Genomic DNA, 19,029 nt, shown 5'->3' on the forward strand with positions numbered 1-19,029 from the left:
AGATTACGTCTCTTGTGCACTTTATTTCTATTATTATTACATTGTAATATATAATGAAATAATTATACAACTCACCATAATGCAGAATCAGTGGAAGCCCTGAGCTTGTTTTCACTTGCTAATCGCTGATAGGGTTTTGATAGGAGTCTGCAGGCAATTGATTGATTATGGTCTCTGTGCAGTCAGACCTCTCTGCTAATGATGATCTGTATTTGCAGCCACTCCCCAGCGCTAGCATCACTGCTAGCACCACCTCAGATCATCAGGTATTAGGTTCTCATAAGGAGCACGCAGCCTAGACCCCTCGCAGGTGCAGTTCACAGTAGGGTTCGCGCTCCGAGGAGAATCTATATGCCGCTGCTGATCTGCCAGGAGGCGGAGCTCAGGCGGTAATATTAGCGAGTGATGGGGAGTGGCTGTAAATACAGATGAAGCTTCGCTAGCTCGCCTGCCACTCACCCCCTGCTGTGGGGCCTGGTTCCTAACAGGCCACGGACAGGTACCGGTCCATGGCCTGGGGGTTGGGGACCCCTGTTGTATAGCTTTATATAGTGATAGCTGAATGATGTGGTAATACAGTGGCATTAACAAGAGTTTTACAAGACAGAAAGTTGTTTCTGGTGGAGGTAGATAAAAACTCAACTTCTCATAAATATCAACTTGCTGATAGCCATTTTGCAAGGTACTAGGCTAATGTTCAAATTTTTTGCCTGGAGCAGTGGTTTTCAGACAGAGGGTTTAGGATTCATTAGCATTTTGTGAAATCATAAAGATGACAGCTAGCATTACAGCTGTTCATTAAAGAAAATGAAATAGAGTAGAAGATTTAGGAAAATAGCAGAGTGCATCACACACAGTATTGTTTTGTGAAATGTTTGTTTCTGTTATATGTATATGTGTTTCTGTATGTTTGATGGATGGAGTAAAATATTGTTTCTTACTGTGGGTTACAGTGAAAAAGATTCAAAAGCCACTAACCTAGTCTGCAGTACTGTCTACTTCATTCCTCAGAACCAACTATTTAAATTCTGATTTAAGAAATTGTATTTATATTTCAGTGTTAGGAAAAAATCTTTTTTAAAGAGTTGCTTCCTTTTTTTTTTCCGGTATTGAGAAAAGAGATTGTAAAGGTTGTAGAATCTAGAAGGCATTTATCCCTCTTCTAAATTGTCACATCATGTTTTAATTTTTATTTTTGGCACTCATTACTTTATAAAAATTATTTATGTACCTTGATTTTCATACTACTGGAGAAATTTTTTGACGATAAGATCTTACTCATATTTATGTATTTATGATGTTTAGTATAATGCCTTGTGCTTAATAGGTGCTTTTTAAGAATTTGAGTGTCAAACTTTGGGTGGTGTAGTTGACAGAATTGAGAAGGAAAAAGAGGGTTAGTGATTAGAAAAACAGGGAGAAGAGCTTAAGAAAAATAAGGACAGGATAAAAGATTAAACTGACAGCTACTGAATTGAGGGCAAATTTAAATGTATTTTGTTACTATAATTTTCTCTTTGTAGAATATGTCTGTCATTATAAGATTGGATAAAACCCCAAATAAGTGGTTTTTTTAAAAAAAATCTTTACTAAGGTTATAGAACGGTAATAGATTAAGATATTCTTTTTCATTCTCATTGAATTAACTTACGAAGAAATAAAAAGTTATGTGATTATTTCTTTTATTTTGATTAGGCGTTTACAGTCCCTAATTAAAAATATTACACTTAGAAGAACAAAGACAAGCAAAATTAGAGGAAAACCTGTTTTGGAGTTACCAGAACGTAAAGTATTTATTCAGCACATTACACTTTCAGATGAAGAGAGGAAGATTTACCAGTCTGTGAAAAATGAAGGCAGAGCTACTATTGGAAGGTATGGAGAAAGAAAGTCATTTTAGAAATTAGTTTTTATTTTCTTTGTTAACTTTAATTGAATAGCATTTTTTAGGTATGTTAGCAATACAGTCTTATTAAGTGCACTGAAGTATAATTTGTTTTTTTTAACTATTTACTTTTTAACAAATTAATAGTTGAAGTGAGTGAAATAATATTATAATTCACCAGGTAAGTAATCCCTTAAGTTAGGAAAAAAGTTTACGTGAAATGGCAAGTCTTGGATTGCTAGTCAGAAGACCTTGCTTGCTTCTATTCCTGGTTCTGTGTCATGGGAGAAGATTAAAAACATTGAGAGAAGTATATCTAGAGAAAATAAACCTATTAAGAACTAAAACTTGGGGGAACGTTCCACATTAAAGACATAGGAAAATAAAGAGGAGCAACTGGAAGAGATTCTATCAAGGGGAGATGTATGAAGAAAGTAGAGAAACTGTTACAGAATTCCAGTAAAGACTGTAATCAAGAAAGAATATATGGTCAGTAGTGTCACATAGTGCAGAGACTTAGTAAAGGCTATTTACAATAATTTGGTGATTCAGAAGTTACTGGTATAAACTCCCAGAATGGTTTCACTAGAATGATGAGATATGTAGCCAAATTGTAGGAGTAAAGGGATTGCAAAGAAGTACCCAGCTGTAGGGGTAGACCATTTTTCACGGTTTGTCTTTAAAAGGAAGAAGACTGGTAGATAGGATTGACAGTTGGCTGCTGGATCAATTTTTTGATGGTTTTATTTGTGTAATTGCTTTGAGAGGAAGAGAACATGGAAGAGACTACAGATAGAAAAGAGAATAAAACAAATTGATGGAGAAAAAAATAAAGCCTACTGTGCAGGTAAATAATATCAAGAGTACAATCAGTGAACTGTGAGACAAGATATCTACAGAGTAAGGCAGTGGGAAGTTGAGGAAGGTAGACTGGATTTGCAGCCATTGCAAAAAGTAAGGTTTTTAGAGTGGTAGACAGGCTCCACGTGGTATTGGATCTATGTAAAAGTTAAATCAGTACGACTTTCCAACCACACATGGAAATCTGGAACTAGGAGCTGATGAAGTGTAGATGAAAGGTATTGGGGATTGGTAGGTAAGAAATTCTAGTCTAAGCAAGAGCATGTTTGACGTGCTGCATGAAGGAACCAGAATGAGTAGGAGACAAGTGAAGGCAGGACAGGGTTGAGAATATAGGGGACTCTTCAAAACATAAGAACTTCAGTGAGGTACAAAGCAGGTTTAATAGGAATTAGGAATATTGAGAAAGATTGTTCTAAGCAAGTGATTTCAGAGTTCAAAATCTTGCAGTGGTGATTCAAATTTCCTTCATATTCTTTCAACCAGAATTTATTAAGTGCCTGTGTGCCAGGCACTGTTGTACACATTGGGATACAGCAGAGTAAAGCAGACAAAAATCTTCTACCCTCAAGGAGTTTATATTTCAGTGGGAGGTAACAGATGATTAAAAAATTAAGTTTTATGGAAAAAAATTAAAGCAGAGAAAGGAGGTAAGGGAGCACTGAAGCTGTTTTTATAGGGTGTTCAGGGAAGATGATTTCACTGAGAAGGTGATATGTGGGAAAAGATTTAAAGGAGATGGGGGTTGGGGGGCATTTCTGGCAGAGGGCAACAGCAAGTGTAAAGGCCCTGAGTTGGGAGCATAGCTGGGGAGCTTGAGCAACAGAGAGGCAAGCGTGGCTGGATAATAGGAGCAAGCGTGGCTGGATAATATGAGCAAGGCGGAAGACGGTGATGATGTCAGAGAGCTGCTGGAGTGGGCGCGGAGGACAGTTACGTAAGGCATTGTGGCATATTTGAAGAACGTTGGCTTTTACTGTTTATGAGATTTGGGAACCTTTGAAGGAAGGGTTTTGAACCACGAGTGACTTAATTTTACTTATATTTTTAAAGGATCACTGGCTGCTGTGTTAAGACTTACATTGTAGAGTCAAGGCATAAGTAGGGAGAACAGTGGCAAAAATCAAAGTAAGAGATGATGGTGTTTTTTTTTTTTTTTTTTTTACTACAGTAGTAGTGATGAAGGGGGTGAGAAATGCCCGGATTCTGTTATAATTTGAAGGTAGAGCCAGCAGAACTTGCTGATTGATAACAGTATGGGGTGTGAGAGAGAGGAGGGGAAGATCACTGCAGGGTTTTTCACATGAGTGGCTAGAAGGATGGAATTGCCATGTGCAGAATAGGTCTATAGGGAGGAGCAGAGTTTTTTCAGGGAAGATGAGAAACTCAGCTCTGGACACATTGATCGTGTGATGCCTGTGTGATTTCCAAGTGGAGATGTCACATAGTCAGTTGGATATGAGATTAGAGTTTATGGGAATGCTCTTGGTTCGATATAAATTTGAAAGTCACCTGTGTGTAAATGGTAATTTTAGCCGGGAGACTGGATAAGATCACCAAGAGAGTGAGTGAAGTTAGAGAAGAGTTCTAACAAGACAGGAGTAGCTGGTGAGGTAGGAGGAAACTTCCACTTCGGTATCTGGCACTCAAAAGAAATTTCTTAAAGTGAAATATTCATTTTTAGTGTAAGAAGTGATGCCAGGGAATAATTAGACTATTGGTAAATGTTATTCTGTTTGAAAAGTTTGAAATAGAGTAACTTTATTGAAACTGTGTTCAGAGAAAAAATGTTATTTAAAAAATATCTTAATAGGTAGTACATTTACTAACATTTATTGAGCACTTACTGCGTGTTATGCATTCATCTAAGAGCTTTATGTGTATTAATTCACAACAATCCTATTAAGTCAGTACAGGGATTACCTACATTTTACAGATGAAGGATCCGAGGCACAGAGCAGTTAGGTGACTTACTCTGTGTCACACAGCTAATGAATGACAGAGGTGGTGTTTAAATTCAGGTAGTTTGGTTCTAGAATTTGTAAGTTCAATCTTTATATTGCCTATTCCTTGCATTCTTGAATACTGAGAAGCATTTGTTGCCATAATACTACTCTTACTAATAATATCAGCAGATATATATCATTTACCATAGTCCAGCACTATTCTAAATGCTTTGCATGTACTAACTTTTTAAATACAAGTCCTGTGAGGTATGTATTATACCACTGTTACAGCTGAGGAAGCTCAAGACACAGGTTGAGAAACCTGCCCAAGTTTTCCCAGTTAAATTGACAGAGCCAGATTTTGAATTCAGACAGTCTAGCTCTAGAGTCTGTCCTCTTAACCATTAGGCTATATTTCTCCTATTGCCTTAATACTTAAATACCAGATTGCCTTGGTATATAATTTTTGGATCACCCATTTTTTCTTCAGAACCTGTATTGTCTTTGTTCTACTGTATTTTATATTGAATAGTTCCATGGAAAACCTTGATTTTTGTTTTATTCTTTTCTTTAAAGTCCAGCAATTTCACCAGGATCTCTGTTGATATTTTTATGGAACATGTGGTACCATTTAAATCTGTAGATTCCAGTCTTCCCCTGCACCCCGTTTTGGGAAAGTTTTCTTAAATACTGTTTTCTGTTCCATTATTTTATTTCTGTGTATGCTGGATATTCTTTTTTTTCCATAGGTATCATTTTATTCTAATCATTTACATCTTTCTGTTTAATTTTGCTTTTCTCAATCCTGTTTCCCACATTCTTATGTTTTTATCAGTGGCTAGTCTCTTTTATGCTGGCTTCCCTGTGGCTTCCTCTGATAGTTTATTTTTCTCTTTCATACTTTTTAGCTGTACCAGCTCATCTTTGATCTCTATTTTGTTCTGCCATACCTTTTCAAGTTTTGTCTCTGCTTTAAACTATTGGTGTTTTTTTAGGAGGAACTGTTTTATTGAGTGGTGTTAAATCATGGCAGCATTCTTGGTCATAATTTTTATTTGCTCTATGGCAACATTTTTCTGGTGAGTTTTCTTTCACTGCCATTGGTTCTCTCCCTTGCTCTTTGCCGATTGTTACTCATATATGAATGTCTTGAGTTCTTTCTGGACTAGCTATTTGCAAGAGAGTCATATGAAGGGACAGGAGTCATAGCTGTATCCTCGACTAGCAGGAAATATATCCTTATTTAATTATGACTCAGGGTTACATGTGAGTTCTTTCAGATTTTACTTGTGCTCATAAAACAGAGATCAGAAGCTTTAGGGTTCCTTACAATATGGAATGCTGTGGTTATAGTCTTTTCTGAAAACACAGTAGGGCCATGTGTTTCCTTATTCAGCTGGCCTTCCCTCCGTCTTGGTATAAACTTGTCCAGGGACGTTCAAGCCCTGAGCCATGCACATAAGAGATGGTGATTTTCTCCTTTAGGGCATGCTGTCTATTTTGAAGAATTGTGCTCTGGCAGGTGTGCTTGAGATCTGCAGTCATCTCTCTCAGTATCTTCCTTTTTGACTTCTACTGCAGTTGGCAGCCATTTCTCATATACTTTGCTTTATTCTTACAAATCTCTCCTGGTTTCATTCAAGATAGAGTTTACTTTTCTGTTTTCCATTCATGTTTTGAAGTGATTTCCAGGGAAGAGGAAAACAGTGCCATTTTTGTTGCACTGTTTTAGAATAGGAAATATTATTGTTTAGAGGCCTTCATAATATTTAACGTTTTTACCTCTAGGTATTTTAATGAAGGGACTGTCCTTGCACACTATGCGGATGTCCTGGGTCTTTTGCTTAGATTGCGGCAGATTTGTTGTCACACTCACCTTCTCACAAACGCGGTGTCTCCCAGTGGTCCCTCAGGTAGGTAAATGTGATTGGTTTACACATCGTATTTATTAGAGATATTTAAATCAGAATGAGAAATTTTTCATATGGCCTAAGTTTAGTTTATTTGTCAAATGGACATTGATTTTAGAATAGGACTCAACTAGAAATATACTCAAGAACCTCTCAACAATGAAATGGAATACTAACGAGGTTTTCAAGGATTTCCAGTGGTAGTCTTAGAAGAAGGGTTCAGATTGGAGCGGCCTTGTATTCTGCGGTAGTACCCGCAGACGGTGTTACAGTGATGTTTCTGTGTAAGGTATGTTATGTGGAGCTTCTGAATTTTTCTTAAAATTTCAAATTTAAATCATGCTTTTTGCCTTTGATACAAAATAAATAAATAAATAAAAAGACTTAAGACTACCCAAGTAAAACTTTTCCCTATATAAGGAAGATTAAGATTGTCTAGTCATATTATATGTCTTGCTCTGAAATTAATTTTTCAGCCTTTTCTCTAGGAAATGATACACCTGAAGAACTACGAAAGAAGTTAATAAGGAAGATGAAGTTAATTCTGAGCTCAGGTTCTGATGAAGAATGTGCAATTTGCTTGGATTCTTTAACGGTTCCTGTCATAACACATTGTGCACACGTCTTCTGTAAACCCTGCATTTGCCAAGTCATTCAGAATGAGCAGGTGAGTTTTATGCTGAGTACAAATTCAGTGTTTGGTGGAGTGGTGTTGCAGTGTTGAGTGTAATGAAAACCCATGTCCAACAGAGACTATAAAGAGTTTTGCACTTGGATTTACTAGTGCACCTTTTATATATAGTTAATTTTATTAGTGTTTAATAGATGTTTCACATAATTAAGCCCTTTTAATATAAAAAGACATTTTTTGGAGGTACATTTCACAGTCAGTATTTTAGTTCTCCTAACTCTTTAGATCATCTTTGTCTAACAAATAGATTGATAATGTGAGACACAAAGGTAATTTAAAATTTTCTAGTAAAACAGATGAAGTTAATTCTTATAATGCATTTTTATTTATCCAGTATATCTAAAATATAAAAAATTAATGAGATACCTTACATGATTTTTTTAAAACTTAAGTGTTCAAAATTCAGTGGTATTGTGTACTTAGAACACATCTCAATTTGTCTTTACCACATTTCAACAGCTTAATTTCCATGCATGGCTGTTGGCTACTATAGCTAGGTAGGTCTAGATTCATGTGAAGTGGAATAATCCTTTAAGCAATCCTTCTGAGGTATAATTTTTTAAAACATTTTTATTGAGATATAATATACATATAACGGAAAATGCACATGTCATGATTGTATAGCTCAGTTGAATTATGAAGTAAACAAATCCATATAACTACTACCCAGATCTTCCTGTGTTCCCTCCCAATCATTACTCTCTCCCTCCTCTCTAAAGGTAACTCTACTATACTGATTTCTAACATTGTTTTAGGTTCAGAATCTTTTTTATTGTAATGGTATTTGGTATGTAGTTATTTTAGGTGTAATCTTATTAGTATGCCTTGGTACAGAATGGACACGACAGATAACTGCTTTGAATGAACCTGATAGGACTTATCAGATCTGGACTGGCTTTATAGGCTATTAAGAAGGAAATTATTCTTTTTTCTTCTAAAGAATAGTTCTCTGCTATATTGTAATTAGGTTCAAGAAACTTATTCATGGTTTCTTTACTTGTCTGAAAATAGTATAATATTTATTGTTTCAAGCTCTTGCTGCTAGTCAAGATCACCTACTTTTGCTCTCTTTTTTACCAATCCCATTTACTACGTTAGAACATTATATCTACCTGGAGTTCAGCATGTACACATTTATCTCAAATGGATGAATCTAATAAAAGTTTTAATAAAATGCTGGCTATTAGGGAAATAGAATTTACCATGCCTTTTAAAATTTTTAGGCAAATTTATATTTCTGTTCCTTTGTTAAGTGTCACTCGTATTTTGTTCTTTCTTATATAGCCACATGCTAAATGCCCTTTATGCAGAAATGATATACATGGAGACAATTTATTAGAATGTCCTCCAGAAGAATTGGCATGTGACACGGAGAAAAAGCCTAATATGGAATGGACATCCAGTTCGAAGGTAAATATACATGTGCAAATGTTTGAGTATTTGTTTTATGTTTATATAAAGAAACACCATATTTAGAAATAGTAATTCTGCTTTTTTTAAATTTTTTTTATTTAGTAATTCTGCTTTTAATCCTGTCATTTGAGTATTATACTCTGTTGGTGGTTACTGGCTTTTTGTTTCTTTCTGGTGGTGAATTTGAGAGGCGAGAGAAAGCATTCAGATTATGATAGTATTTTTTTAGTCTCAATTTTTAAGAAAATTGGTGGTCTTTTACATGTGTATTTTAGGGAGATAATATAGCAGGACCTTTCTCTTCCAATTCAAAATGGAATCTAATGGGTATCCTAATTTTTTTCAGATTAACGCTCTAATGCATGCATTGATTGATTTAAGAAAGAAGAACCCCAACATAAAAAGTTTAGTTGTTTCTCAGTTTACAACATTTCTGTCTTTAATAGAAACACCACTCAGGTAAGTTCAACAGTGTTTCTCACTTGGAGCAAAAGGATTTTACATAAATGTTTTAATTTGGATAGCAAAAAATCATTATGTATGTTTTACCAGTTTTATTCATTTCATCTATCTAAAATAACAGTTAACAATAAAGAATACTCCTGAGAACTTAGAATTTTAAAGATTAAGTCCTGAGTTCATAGGAAAAAGGTTGACTGCAGGGCCTGACATACTAGTAGATGATTAGTAAATATTTGTCAGCAGAAATGAGTGAAACAATTGGTTGAATGAAAAGAGTACAATTACTTAACATGTTTTTATAGTGTAGTGTCACTTGTCTCTTTTGTCCCGTCCATTAGAGCCTCTGGATTTGTGTTCACTCGTTTGGATGGTTCTATGGCCCAAAAGAAAAGAGTTGAATCAATTCAGTGTTTTCAAAACACTGAAGCAGGATCTCCAACTATAATGCTTCTGTCCTTAAAAGCAGGTGGAGTTGGTCTGAATCTTTCTGCAGCTTCTCGAGTATTTTTAATGGATCCAGTAAGTAGTTTTGTAGACTTTTTGGTATGTTACTACTTCTTTAAAAAAAATAAAATAAAAACAGACTATTTGGTAAATACCTTTATAGTTGTAACTGATTGTGAAAATTCTTAGGCAAACTTTAGAAATAGACAATAACTTAGTAAAAGTGTTTTAAGGGCTTTCTCTTAAGTGCTTTACATATATCAACTGAAATTCTCACAACATCTCTATGAGATGGATCTTGTTACTATCCCCATTTTACATGTGAGGAAACTGAAACAGAGAAATGAAATAGCTTGCCCTATCACACAGCTAGTAATATACAAATCAGGATCAGAGTCCATGTCTGTAAGTATTATGCTGTGCTTTTCTGCTGCTCTTCTGTATACAGAATAAGTTTCTATTAACTCTAATGCTTTAGGGAAGTGTTTTCATTGATTCAGCCCATGAATAATGAGATCTTATTTTGTGTCAGGGAATCTTACTGGCACAGGGAATCTGGATAGAAACAAGATAGACAAAGTAGCCACCATCATGGTGCTAATTGTCTCAAGCTTTAACGTGCATAAGAATTAGGAAATGCAATTTGACCTCCGTCTTCAGATTTAGGAGTTCTTGGATGAGACCCAGGAAACTGCATTTTTATATAGACCATAGGTGATTTTAGGTGCACATGGTCCAGCATCACAGTTTTAGAAACAAATACCATTAATGGAATCCTTTGGGTAAACTTCAGTGTCTAATACAGTGTAATTACTGTTTGCAATACAGGTCTAGGGGTAGAGTGGGTGTTAAAATTCACTCTGAACTTGACACATCAAACTGTGTGACTTAGTTGCATCCACATAGGAGCACTTTTTTTCTGATTGCACAAAGGGGCTTTTTGGACTGGAAGCACTCTGAACTAATTCAGTTTCTAATTTGCATTGGGTACTGTTTGGGCTAGAGGCAACCCTGTGCTGTTTCTGTGCATTCACAGATCTAAGGTTTGTGGTTTTAGCTTGATGCCTGAAACTCAGAAAATTCATAACATAAAGACATTTTACTAAGATACAAATTTTGAGTTATTCTGGTTAGGCTATCTAGTTGAAGCATGTACCTGTTACCAAGGCTTTTTTCCTCACCTGACGGTAACCTTTCCAGTAATATTACAACCAGAGCCATACTTAGGCATTCATGGGTTTCATGTTAATGCCATCGGGATGGCAGTGGTTTGTCGTATTTTCTTGCATTAGTTCTGTGGATGAAGTTTTAAATCTTTGCTAGAGTTTTAGTATTATGGTTATTATAAAAAATATGCATTGCAACTGCAGGTTAAGTTACATGTTAGCTCACCGGATGATAATTCTAGAAGCTGATTTTTGGAACAGATTCCCAAATTATTATTTTTTGGTTAGAATCTTAGTACTTCATAAGGAAGAGGTTGTTAATACAAAATACAGTAATTTAATTAGTATTGTAAAGTTGACCAGAGACTAAGCTCTTTAACAGTTATACTTTTAGAAAACTTACATAATGTTTTAGCAGTTTCATAGTAAGTTGGTTGTTTTTCATTGAACATTTCAAGTTTTCAGATATTGTTTCTAACTTTAAAACAAAAGCCAGGTCCTAGAAAAATAAGATTCAGTAAAACAAACAAACAAAAAAAAACATTGCTTATGAAGATTTTTACCTCTTTGTCGAGTACTATATAAATGTTAAGATTTGATGTATTTTGATGTTTCATTATGAGCTTTTTTCTTTTTTCATTATGAGCTTTTGATAAAGTTAATTGCTTCCTTCATCACTACATATGAGAATCGGAGCTATCAGTTTTATATTATCATAAAGTAAATTTTATTATACATTTAGTCATACTTGATATATATTGCTGTCTCACCATGAGGTTCCTAGACAAAAGACAGCAGAGAGGAACATTTTATCTGAGCTCTTAGTATAATGGTTTCAAAATGGGTCCAACTGTAAAATACAAAATATTCACAGAATATGACTGTCAGTTTTAGAAACTCATAAGCTAAATAAGTCCTTTAAATCTAACTTTTATACCGAAAAACAATCCCCAAATCAAATTATAGCAAGTTAAGAGTAAAATCTCCTTTTCTCTCGATCTCAAGGGAACTTTATTTTTTATTTTTATTAAAAAAAATTTTTTTTTTTGGCTGCGTTGGGTCTTCGTTGCTGTGCGTGGGCTTCCTCTAGTTGCTGCAAGCGGGGGCCACTCTTCACTGTGGTGTGCAGGCCCCTCACTGCAGTGGCCTCTCCTGCTGCAGAGCACAGTCTCCAGGCATGTGGGCCTCAGTAGTTGTGGCTCGCAGGCTCCAGTGCACAGGCTCAGTAGCTGTGGTGCACGGGCTTAGTTGCTCCGCGGCATGTGGGATCTTCCTGGACCAGGGATCAAACCCGTGTCCCCTGCATCGGCAGGCGGATTCTTAACCACTGCGCCACCAGGGAAGTCCCTCAAGGGAACTTTACAAAGAAGAAAATAACTGCCTAAGTTGTACTATAAACTTGTCATCTACATATTAATTTATGATTTTGTTTCTATTTTCCCTTGGTACTTTGCTGTATAAATGTTCCTTTTCTCCAAAACACCCTGTTTTCAGCTTCAAGAGTCATCCCATAGCTTAGTTTAAAACTTAATGATCCCTACCCTGACAATTCATATTATTTCAAAACCACTTGACTCCTATCTTTCTAGACGGAAGAGCTCTATATGTTTTTTGCTTTTCTTCCCTCTTCAGTGCTTCACTGTTTTATTCTTCACCTTAAGACAGTCCCCATGATAATGTCAATGTTAGTTAGCTGATGTTACGTTTTTAGTTCAATTTTGAGGTCAAACTGATTTCAAGTATAGATACTGAAAATTGTATGGTGGAGTCTTAAATAACTTTTAGGACTTCTCATTACTCCTGAACTCTTTTTTTTTGTGCTTTTACATAATGAAAGGAGGAAAATGAAAGAAAAAGAACCAAACACCAGCAGAAAGGGAGAAAACTTTTTCATAAATGGACTCAATTACCTATCTTTTCTGATGTAAATTAAGTAATTTAAGAGAGCGTATACACTTCCTCTGTTAAGCAGACATAGTTTGATTGTAAAATGGGTGGGGGGATGAGAAAGATATTATTTGATTCATCAGCAATCATTTATACTGTGTGCTTTCTAGGTATCAGGCCCTGTATTAGTTACTAGAAGCAGTGTAGTTAAATGACAGGCGAGAGAATACCTGCCTATCATAGTAGTGATTGGGGGAGGTAGTCAGGGGCTGTGTGGATTCTTTTGTCCCCAGAGCATTTATAATGTCATTATCTGAATTCATTCAGAAAGATTTCAGTCAGTAAAAGGTGAATGAATAATACTGCAACAAGAGGACTTGTGCACAAAAGAACACTCACAGATCAGGGTGGTAATTATTCAACTCATGTTCTTATTAGGCCTGGAATCCAGCTGCTGAAGATCAGTGCTTTGACAGATGCCATAGACTTGGCCAGAAGCAAGAAGTTATCATCACGAAAGTGAGTTTTTAAGACATCTATTTAAAAATTAGGTTGATAAGGTTTTCAAAATTATACAAATAATGTGTGAATATACTGTAAATTATTGAAATAGAATTATGCAGAGCAAACTATGAAGATCATCTTTATTCTGCTGTTTAGAAGGAAGCTACCATCAGTAGTTTAACATGCGAGTCAAAGTTTTTCTCTGTTTACATACATTCATACTTACACATATGTGTAAATTTCAAAAATTTATTTTAAGATAAATGGGATCATACTTTATTATTTTGCGGTCTGTGTTTTTTCCCCTGAACAGTATATGTTGGAGACTACCCTGTAAGAACATACAGATCAAACTTATTATTATTCTATCATGGTAGACAGGTAATATAATTACATCTAATTTATTTAACCAGTTCAATTTTTGCTAATAAAAGCACTCCTATAATGAGCATTATATTATGTGCATCTTTCTGCATATGTACAAGTACAGTATTTCTTCAGGATAGGTTAAGAAAACTAGAATTCTGGATTTAGAATCTTATTAGATAACTGTCAAGTTGTTTTCAAAATAGGCTTTATGATAGGAGAATGATGTAAATTTATGCTTATGAGATGGTCAAAAAGTGACCGTCTAATACTCATTTACCTAAGACCTTTAGCATATTTGACATATCTCATGTTAATATTTTTTTCTGTGAATTGCTTGCTTGTATCTTTTGCCCAGTTTTCATAAAGTACAAATATAGTTTTATAGTATAAAGTACTTCTTTATAAATTCTGATTTTAAATGTTTTATGTATGTTGGAAATTTTTTATTCCAGTCTCTTGCTTATCTTTGAACTTTATGTGCTTTTCATCATGAAAAAGTTTAGAAATTTTTATCAGTTAAAACTTATCAGCCTTTTTCTTTGTATCTTATGGATTCTGAGGTCTTAGAACAGAAGGCTTTATCTTCAAACTTTAAGAATGAATCTCCTGTAAATTATGTAAACTGGGAGTAGTGTTTTACAAAAATATCAATAAAAATTGCTGTACTGAAAATTTGGAGGAAAAAGAAGAATCTCCTGTACTTCTGATTCTTTTGAAATATTTTACCTTTTGTTTATGATTCATGATATGGATCTAACTTTATTTTTTTCAAATGAAGAATCATTTGCTCCATTACCATTTTTTTTGGAAAAGTCCATCGTTTTTTTCTACTGATTTGAAATGTCACTTTATCATAAACTAATTCATGGGTCTCTTTCTGGACTCTGTTCCATTGATCTCTTTTCCTATTCCCAGGACAATATTTCTTTAATAATTACTGTGGTTTTATAAAGTATGCTTTGATATCTAGTAGAGCAAAGTGCTCTCATTACCCTTCTTTTTGAAAATTGTGTTGGTTATTAATACTATTAATTATTTACTCTTGAATTGAACTTTGGATTTGGGTTACCAAATCCCATTTAAGAAATCTTGTTTGGGATTTATTGAATTTATGATTAATTGGAGAACTGTCTTCTTTATAAATATGGAGTGTTCCCATATAAGAACTTAGATAGTATCACTCCATTTTTTTAGGTCTTTTATGTATTTTGGTAACATTTTATAACACAGCTTGTATTACAGTAACTGGGACCTCTTGTATGGTGTTGAAGAGTAGTAATCATAGTAATCATTCTTGACTTGTTCCTATCTTTGTTGGGAATACTTTTATTGTTTTACATTTAATATGTTATTCTTGGTAAGTTTCTAGTAGATATCCTTAAACAAGGTTGAGGACATTTATTTCTGGGTTAATGAGGATTTTTTTTTTCAAGTCAAGGTTTTTATCAGGAATAAATGTTGAATTTTATCAAATGCTTCTTTATCATCTATTGAGATGATCACTTTTTTTTTTCTCTTAAATTTTTAATGTTATAAATTATACCAGATGAAGGCTTGTTCTTTCATTTCTGGGAAAATCTTATTTGGCTTTTTAAATATGCTACATTTATTTTGCTAATATTCCAGCTTCAGAGTTGCCTATAAAGTTTACTTTTTTTGTGTGTTGCTCTTATCTTTTTTTTTTTTTTTTTTTTTTGTGGTATGCAGGCCTCCCTCTGTTGTGGCCTCTCCCGTTGCGGAGCACAGGCTCCGGACGCGCAGGCCCAGCGGCCATGGCTCACGGGCCCAGCCGCTCCGCGGCACGTGGGATCCTCCCAGACCGGGGCGCGAACCCGGTTCCCCTGCATCGGCAGGCGGACGCGCAACCACTGCGCCACCAGGGAAGCCCCAGTTGCTCTTATCTTGATGATGGAGTTACAATATGTAACTTAGGTCCTTACAGCTGTATTCTTTTTATACAGGAAAACTATATTGAGTGAGAAGGGAAAATGGTGCTCATCTCTAGCTATCATATCATGTTCTAAATATTCTCACTGTATATTGAGAAAAAAGGGGGAGCGAAACAGTTTCTAATAGATTATTATGGGCCATTTTTGAAAGCTACGTAATAGTGTAAGAAAGCAGGTTCAGGTTCTTTTAAAGTATCCTTTTCATCATGTCTCAATTTTTTTTTTAATTAAAGAATTCAAGTATTGTGACCTAAAAAGTACTTAACCAATTTAACTTTGTTTTTCTTTTCAAAGTTCATTGTGAAGGATTCTGTTGAAGAAAATATGCTGAAAATACAAAACACAAAGAGAGAACTTGCAGCTGGAGCCTTTGGAACTAAAAAAGCAGATGCTAGTGAAATGAAACAAGCTAAAATTAATGAAATCAGAACTTTAATTGATTTATAATTTGTGGGATTTGGTAAGGTCAGTTTAATTAGATAATATACAGAAGTTTTGGAAATGCGAAAAATAGTTTTAGAAATGAGGTCTAGAGTATATCTTCTAAAAGGAGTATATCATTTTATATTAGTGAAGAGGTATTACTAATACATAATCTCCTTCTATATATGAACCTATTTTTAATGATATTTCAAACAGCAATAAGTTCTGTTATATATGTGGCCTAAAATAATTTTTTGAGACAAAAAGTTACTTTTATTCAACTTTTCATATTATCTATGCTGAGTATTTTCATATATCTTCCAAGTACTCAGCTTTTTCATATTTCAAATAAGGTTAAACCTTTTATACTTTTGACCAAATAGTTATTTTCTATGTTGGACACATTTGGTTTTTCACCAAAGTCTCCCATTTGTGATGCTGTGGATCACAGTCCATGTAAACGATTGATATGTGCACAGGCTATACAAGAGATTGATTTTATTGGACCTTCAAAAACCATATTTGCATTCCAGAACCTAAATGAGAGACCAAAGTCCAGGTTAGCAAGTTACTTGGTTTTTTTGTTTGTTTGTTTGGCTTTGTTCATGTATGTGTACGTATGTGTTTTGTTTTTGTTTGTTTGTTTTACAGTGTCATTGAGATAAAATTCACATCATGACTTGCAGTTTTATGTTCATGAAAAAAATTGGGGATTGCATTAGAGCACTATTTTCTCTGTTTTAGTCAGGTGGTACCATTCTTTTTGTTTAAATGTAACTTGATGTGTTAGTGTGTAAATACAGTCTGTGGGGGTGAGAAGGAACCAGTTCTGCCCAATTTGATTTGAATATTTAAATTATGGAATTGCTGAATAGATATTTCTATATATAGATAATTCTTATTTATGTAGTTTTAAAAAAATAACTATAAATTTTTATAATTCAGAAGACTACTTATATGTGAGAGGCATGATAATCTGGATGGAAGTTGGGCTGGATGACCTCCAAAATTGTTTCAACTTGTAAAGACATCTTAATCCCTGAATGGAAAATTTTCTTTGTTATTTGTGTTTAGAATCAGAATTTGATTTTGGAACTTCAGTAATTCACCCTTACATCTATCTGTAGAACTAGTCATCTTTTTCCTACTTTTGTTAATAATCAAACTCACGGTAGTTGCCACAGAATCCTGGATGACTCTTTTAGTCACATTTAAAACAGACTATAAATTTATCAGTCAGGTTAGGTAGTCAGTCTTATTTTTTTCCTTAAGGGAATGTTTTTTTTTTAATCCAAAGAAAGAAGAAATGAATTACTATAATAGGAGAAGCTTCATGTTTGATGATACAAGTTTAAGAACCTTATATTTTACTTACAGTGTTGGAAGTGACTTGACTGAAAGATAAGAGGAGATTGGAGGCAGCGTTGCATTCTAGGGCACACATCTTAGATTTAGCACACACCTTAGCAGCAGCCAACTCCTTCCTTCTCTGTGCCCTGTCCTTTGCTCCAAAGGCACAGTGGATCAGACAGCAAGAATCTCCCAGTCCCTTTTCTCTTCGGCAGCGGGTGAGGTAGAGGGCTGATGCAGAGGACAGACAGACCTTTCTGCAGGGATGAGAGCGGAATAATAACTTGAGGTTGGTCCACTAGCATAAGGAGCAATAGGGAAGTTCTTTACCTTGTAGGACTGGCATTACACAACAAATCAGGTTGATGAGGATCTCATAAAATATGATATGTGGGTTCTCTATATACCAGTACTCCAGTGCAAGAATCTCCCAGTCCCTTTTCTCTTCGGCAGCGGGTGAGGTAGAGGGCTGATGCAGAGGACAGACAGACCTTTCTGCAGGGATGAGAGCGGAATAATAACTTGAGGTTGGTCCACTAGCATAAGGAGCAATAGGGAAGTTCTTTACCTTGTAGGACTGGCATTACACAACAAATCAGGTTGATCAGGATCTCATAAAATATATGTGGGTTCTCTATATACCAGTACTCCAGTGAGATTAAGTATAAAAAGAGTTTGCAGCAAAAAACACAACCTACTCTTCTTGCTTACAAAGGCAGAGCCTTTGCAAACTCACTGTAAAGGTGAAGACTTTGCTTGCTTCTTTACCCCAAACATTTACAGACTTGTGTTTTTAAACACATTCATAATGATAAACTTGGCAAGTCATTTAAAAAATACCTTTCTGGTTTTGTATAGTTCCATTAAGTGGTGGTAAATAAAAAACAACAAATTAATCCTAAGAAAATATATAAACTACTGGAATGAAAAGTTCACATTATGTTTATGCTGTTAACTCTGTTTCATTACTACGTAGGGTAATAGCTTTAGAAATATCTTGAAAATATTGTATTCCCACTTGTGGTTCAAACTGGATTTTGTTTTAAATTTAAAATTAATAAAAGTGAAAAAGTTAACTGGCTTCCTCAGTGCCATAATTTTAATGAGTACTTTTTCTTTCAAGAACATTTAATCTTTCTTTATAAATCTCACACGTCTGTTAAGATGTCTATATAATATAATTATTTTTTACTGAGAGTACATAAAAGTACTATGAGTAGCTGAGAATAATTGACTCATATTCCTGCCCCTTTTTAATTTTATAAATTTCAATTTAACTGGTTGCCTTCTTGTTTAGAAATCAGTGTATATATTTTTAAATTTTACGTTAAATGTCTTAATCTTCCTAAACATTGGTTTCGATTATTTTTATTTCCCCATCTGCCAGAAAAAAAGGAGTTGTGATCATAGCTATGTATAGTGGTATACTAGATAACACTCTCGATTATAGACTTTGCCCTAATTACAGCTCCAGGATTGGAAATAATCAAGAAAATAATCATCTTATGTTTAAAACCAGTGAGTACCAATAAAAGTATACTCAGGCAGTGCGTGTTTTCTGTTGGCATTCATTGGTGTGTTTTTTATTCATTTTATTTATATGCTTGCCAAAGTTCTGTTCATTAGTATTTGGAAGGAAGATTCATTAAAAACATGAGGACAAATGATACGTTTGGCTTATTAATAAGAATTCAAGTGCTTAACCTTAAATTTTCAACTGTATTAACTTTAAAATATTTGCAAAAGGTGAAATACAACAGCTTTCCTTC

The 19,029-nt window shown here is 34.7% G+C and overlaps 1 protein-coding gene and 1 long non-coding RNA gene across 5 annotated transcripts in view; one reads left to right on the plus strand and one right to left on the minus strand.

Annotated features, from left to right (window-relative positions):
- The window catches only part of HLTF (helicase like transcription factor), a 72,343-nt gene extending 54,969 nt beyond the window's left edge, over window positions 1-17,374 (plus strand). For both annotated transcript variants that reach the window (XM_024131841.3, XM_024131842.3), the window contains exons 18-25: window positions 1,696-1,875; window positions 6,481-6,605; window positions 7,091-7,269; window positions 8,578-8,703; window positions 9,053-9,165; window positions 9,507-9,687; window positions 13,104-13,184; window positions 15,782-17,374. In XM_024131841.3, the coding sequence (XP_023987609.2) occupies window positions 1,696-1,875; window positions 6,481-6,605; window positions 7,091-7,269; window positions 8,578-8,703; window positions 9,053-9,165; window positions 9,507-9,687; window positions 13,104-13,184; window positions 15,782-15,934 (1,138 nt within the window). In that variant the 3' untranslated portion in view covers window positions 15,935-17,374. The remainder of the gene's footprint in view (window positions 1-1,695; window positions 1,876-6,480; window positions 6,606-7,090; window positions 7,270-8,577; window positions 8,704-9,052; window positions 9,166-9,506; window positions 9,688-13,103; window positions 13,185-15,781) is intronic.
- Window positions 1-17,510, minus strand: part of LOC112067043 (uncharacterized) — a 47,985-nt gene extending 30,475 nt beyond the window's left edge. For 2 of the 3 annotated variants that reach the window (XR_002893040.3, XR_003679499.2), the window contains exon 1: window positions 17,373-17,510. This is a non-coding gene — a long non-coding RNA (uncharacterized lncRNA). The remainder of the gene's footprint in view (window positions 1-17,372) is intronic. The other variant, XR_008617177.1, reaches the window with a different exon arrangement.
- Between the last annotated feature and the right edge of the window lie 1,519 nt (window positions 17,511-19,029).

This window comes from Physeter macrocephalus, chromosome 1 (assembly GCF_002837175.3).
Source record: "Physeter macrocephalus isolate SW-GA chromosome 1, ASM283717v5, whole genome shotgun sequence".
NCBI lineage: Eukaryota > Metazoa > Chordata > Mammalia > Artiodactyla > Physeteridae > Physeter > Physeter macrocephalus.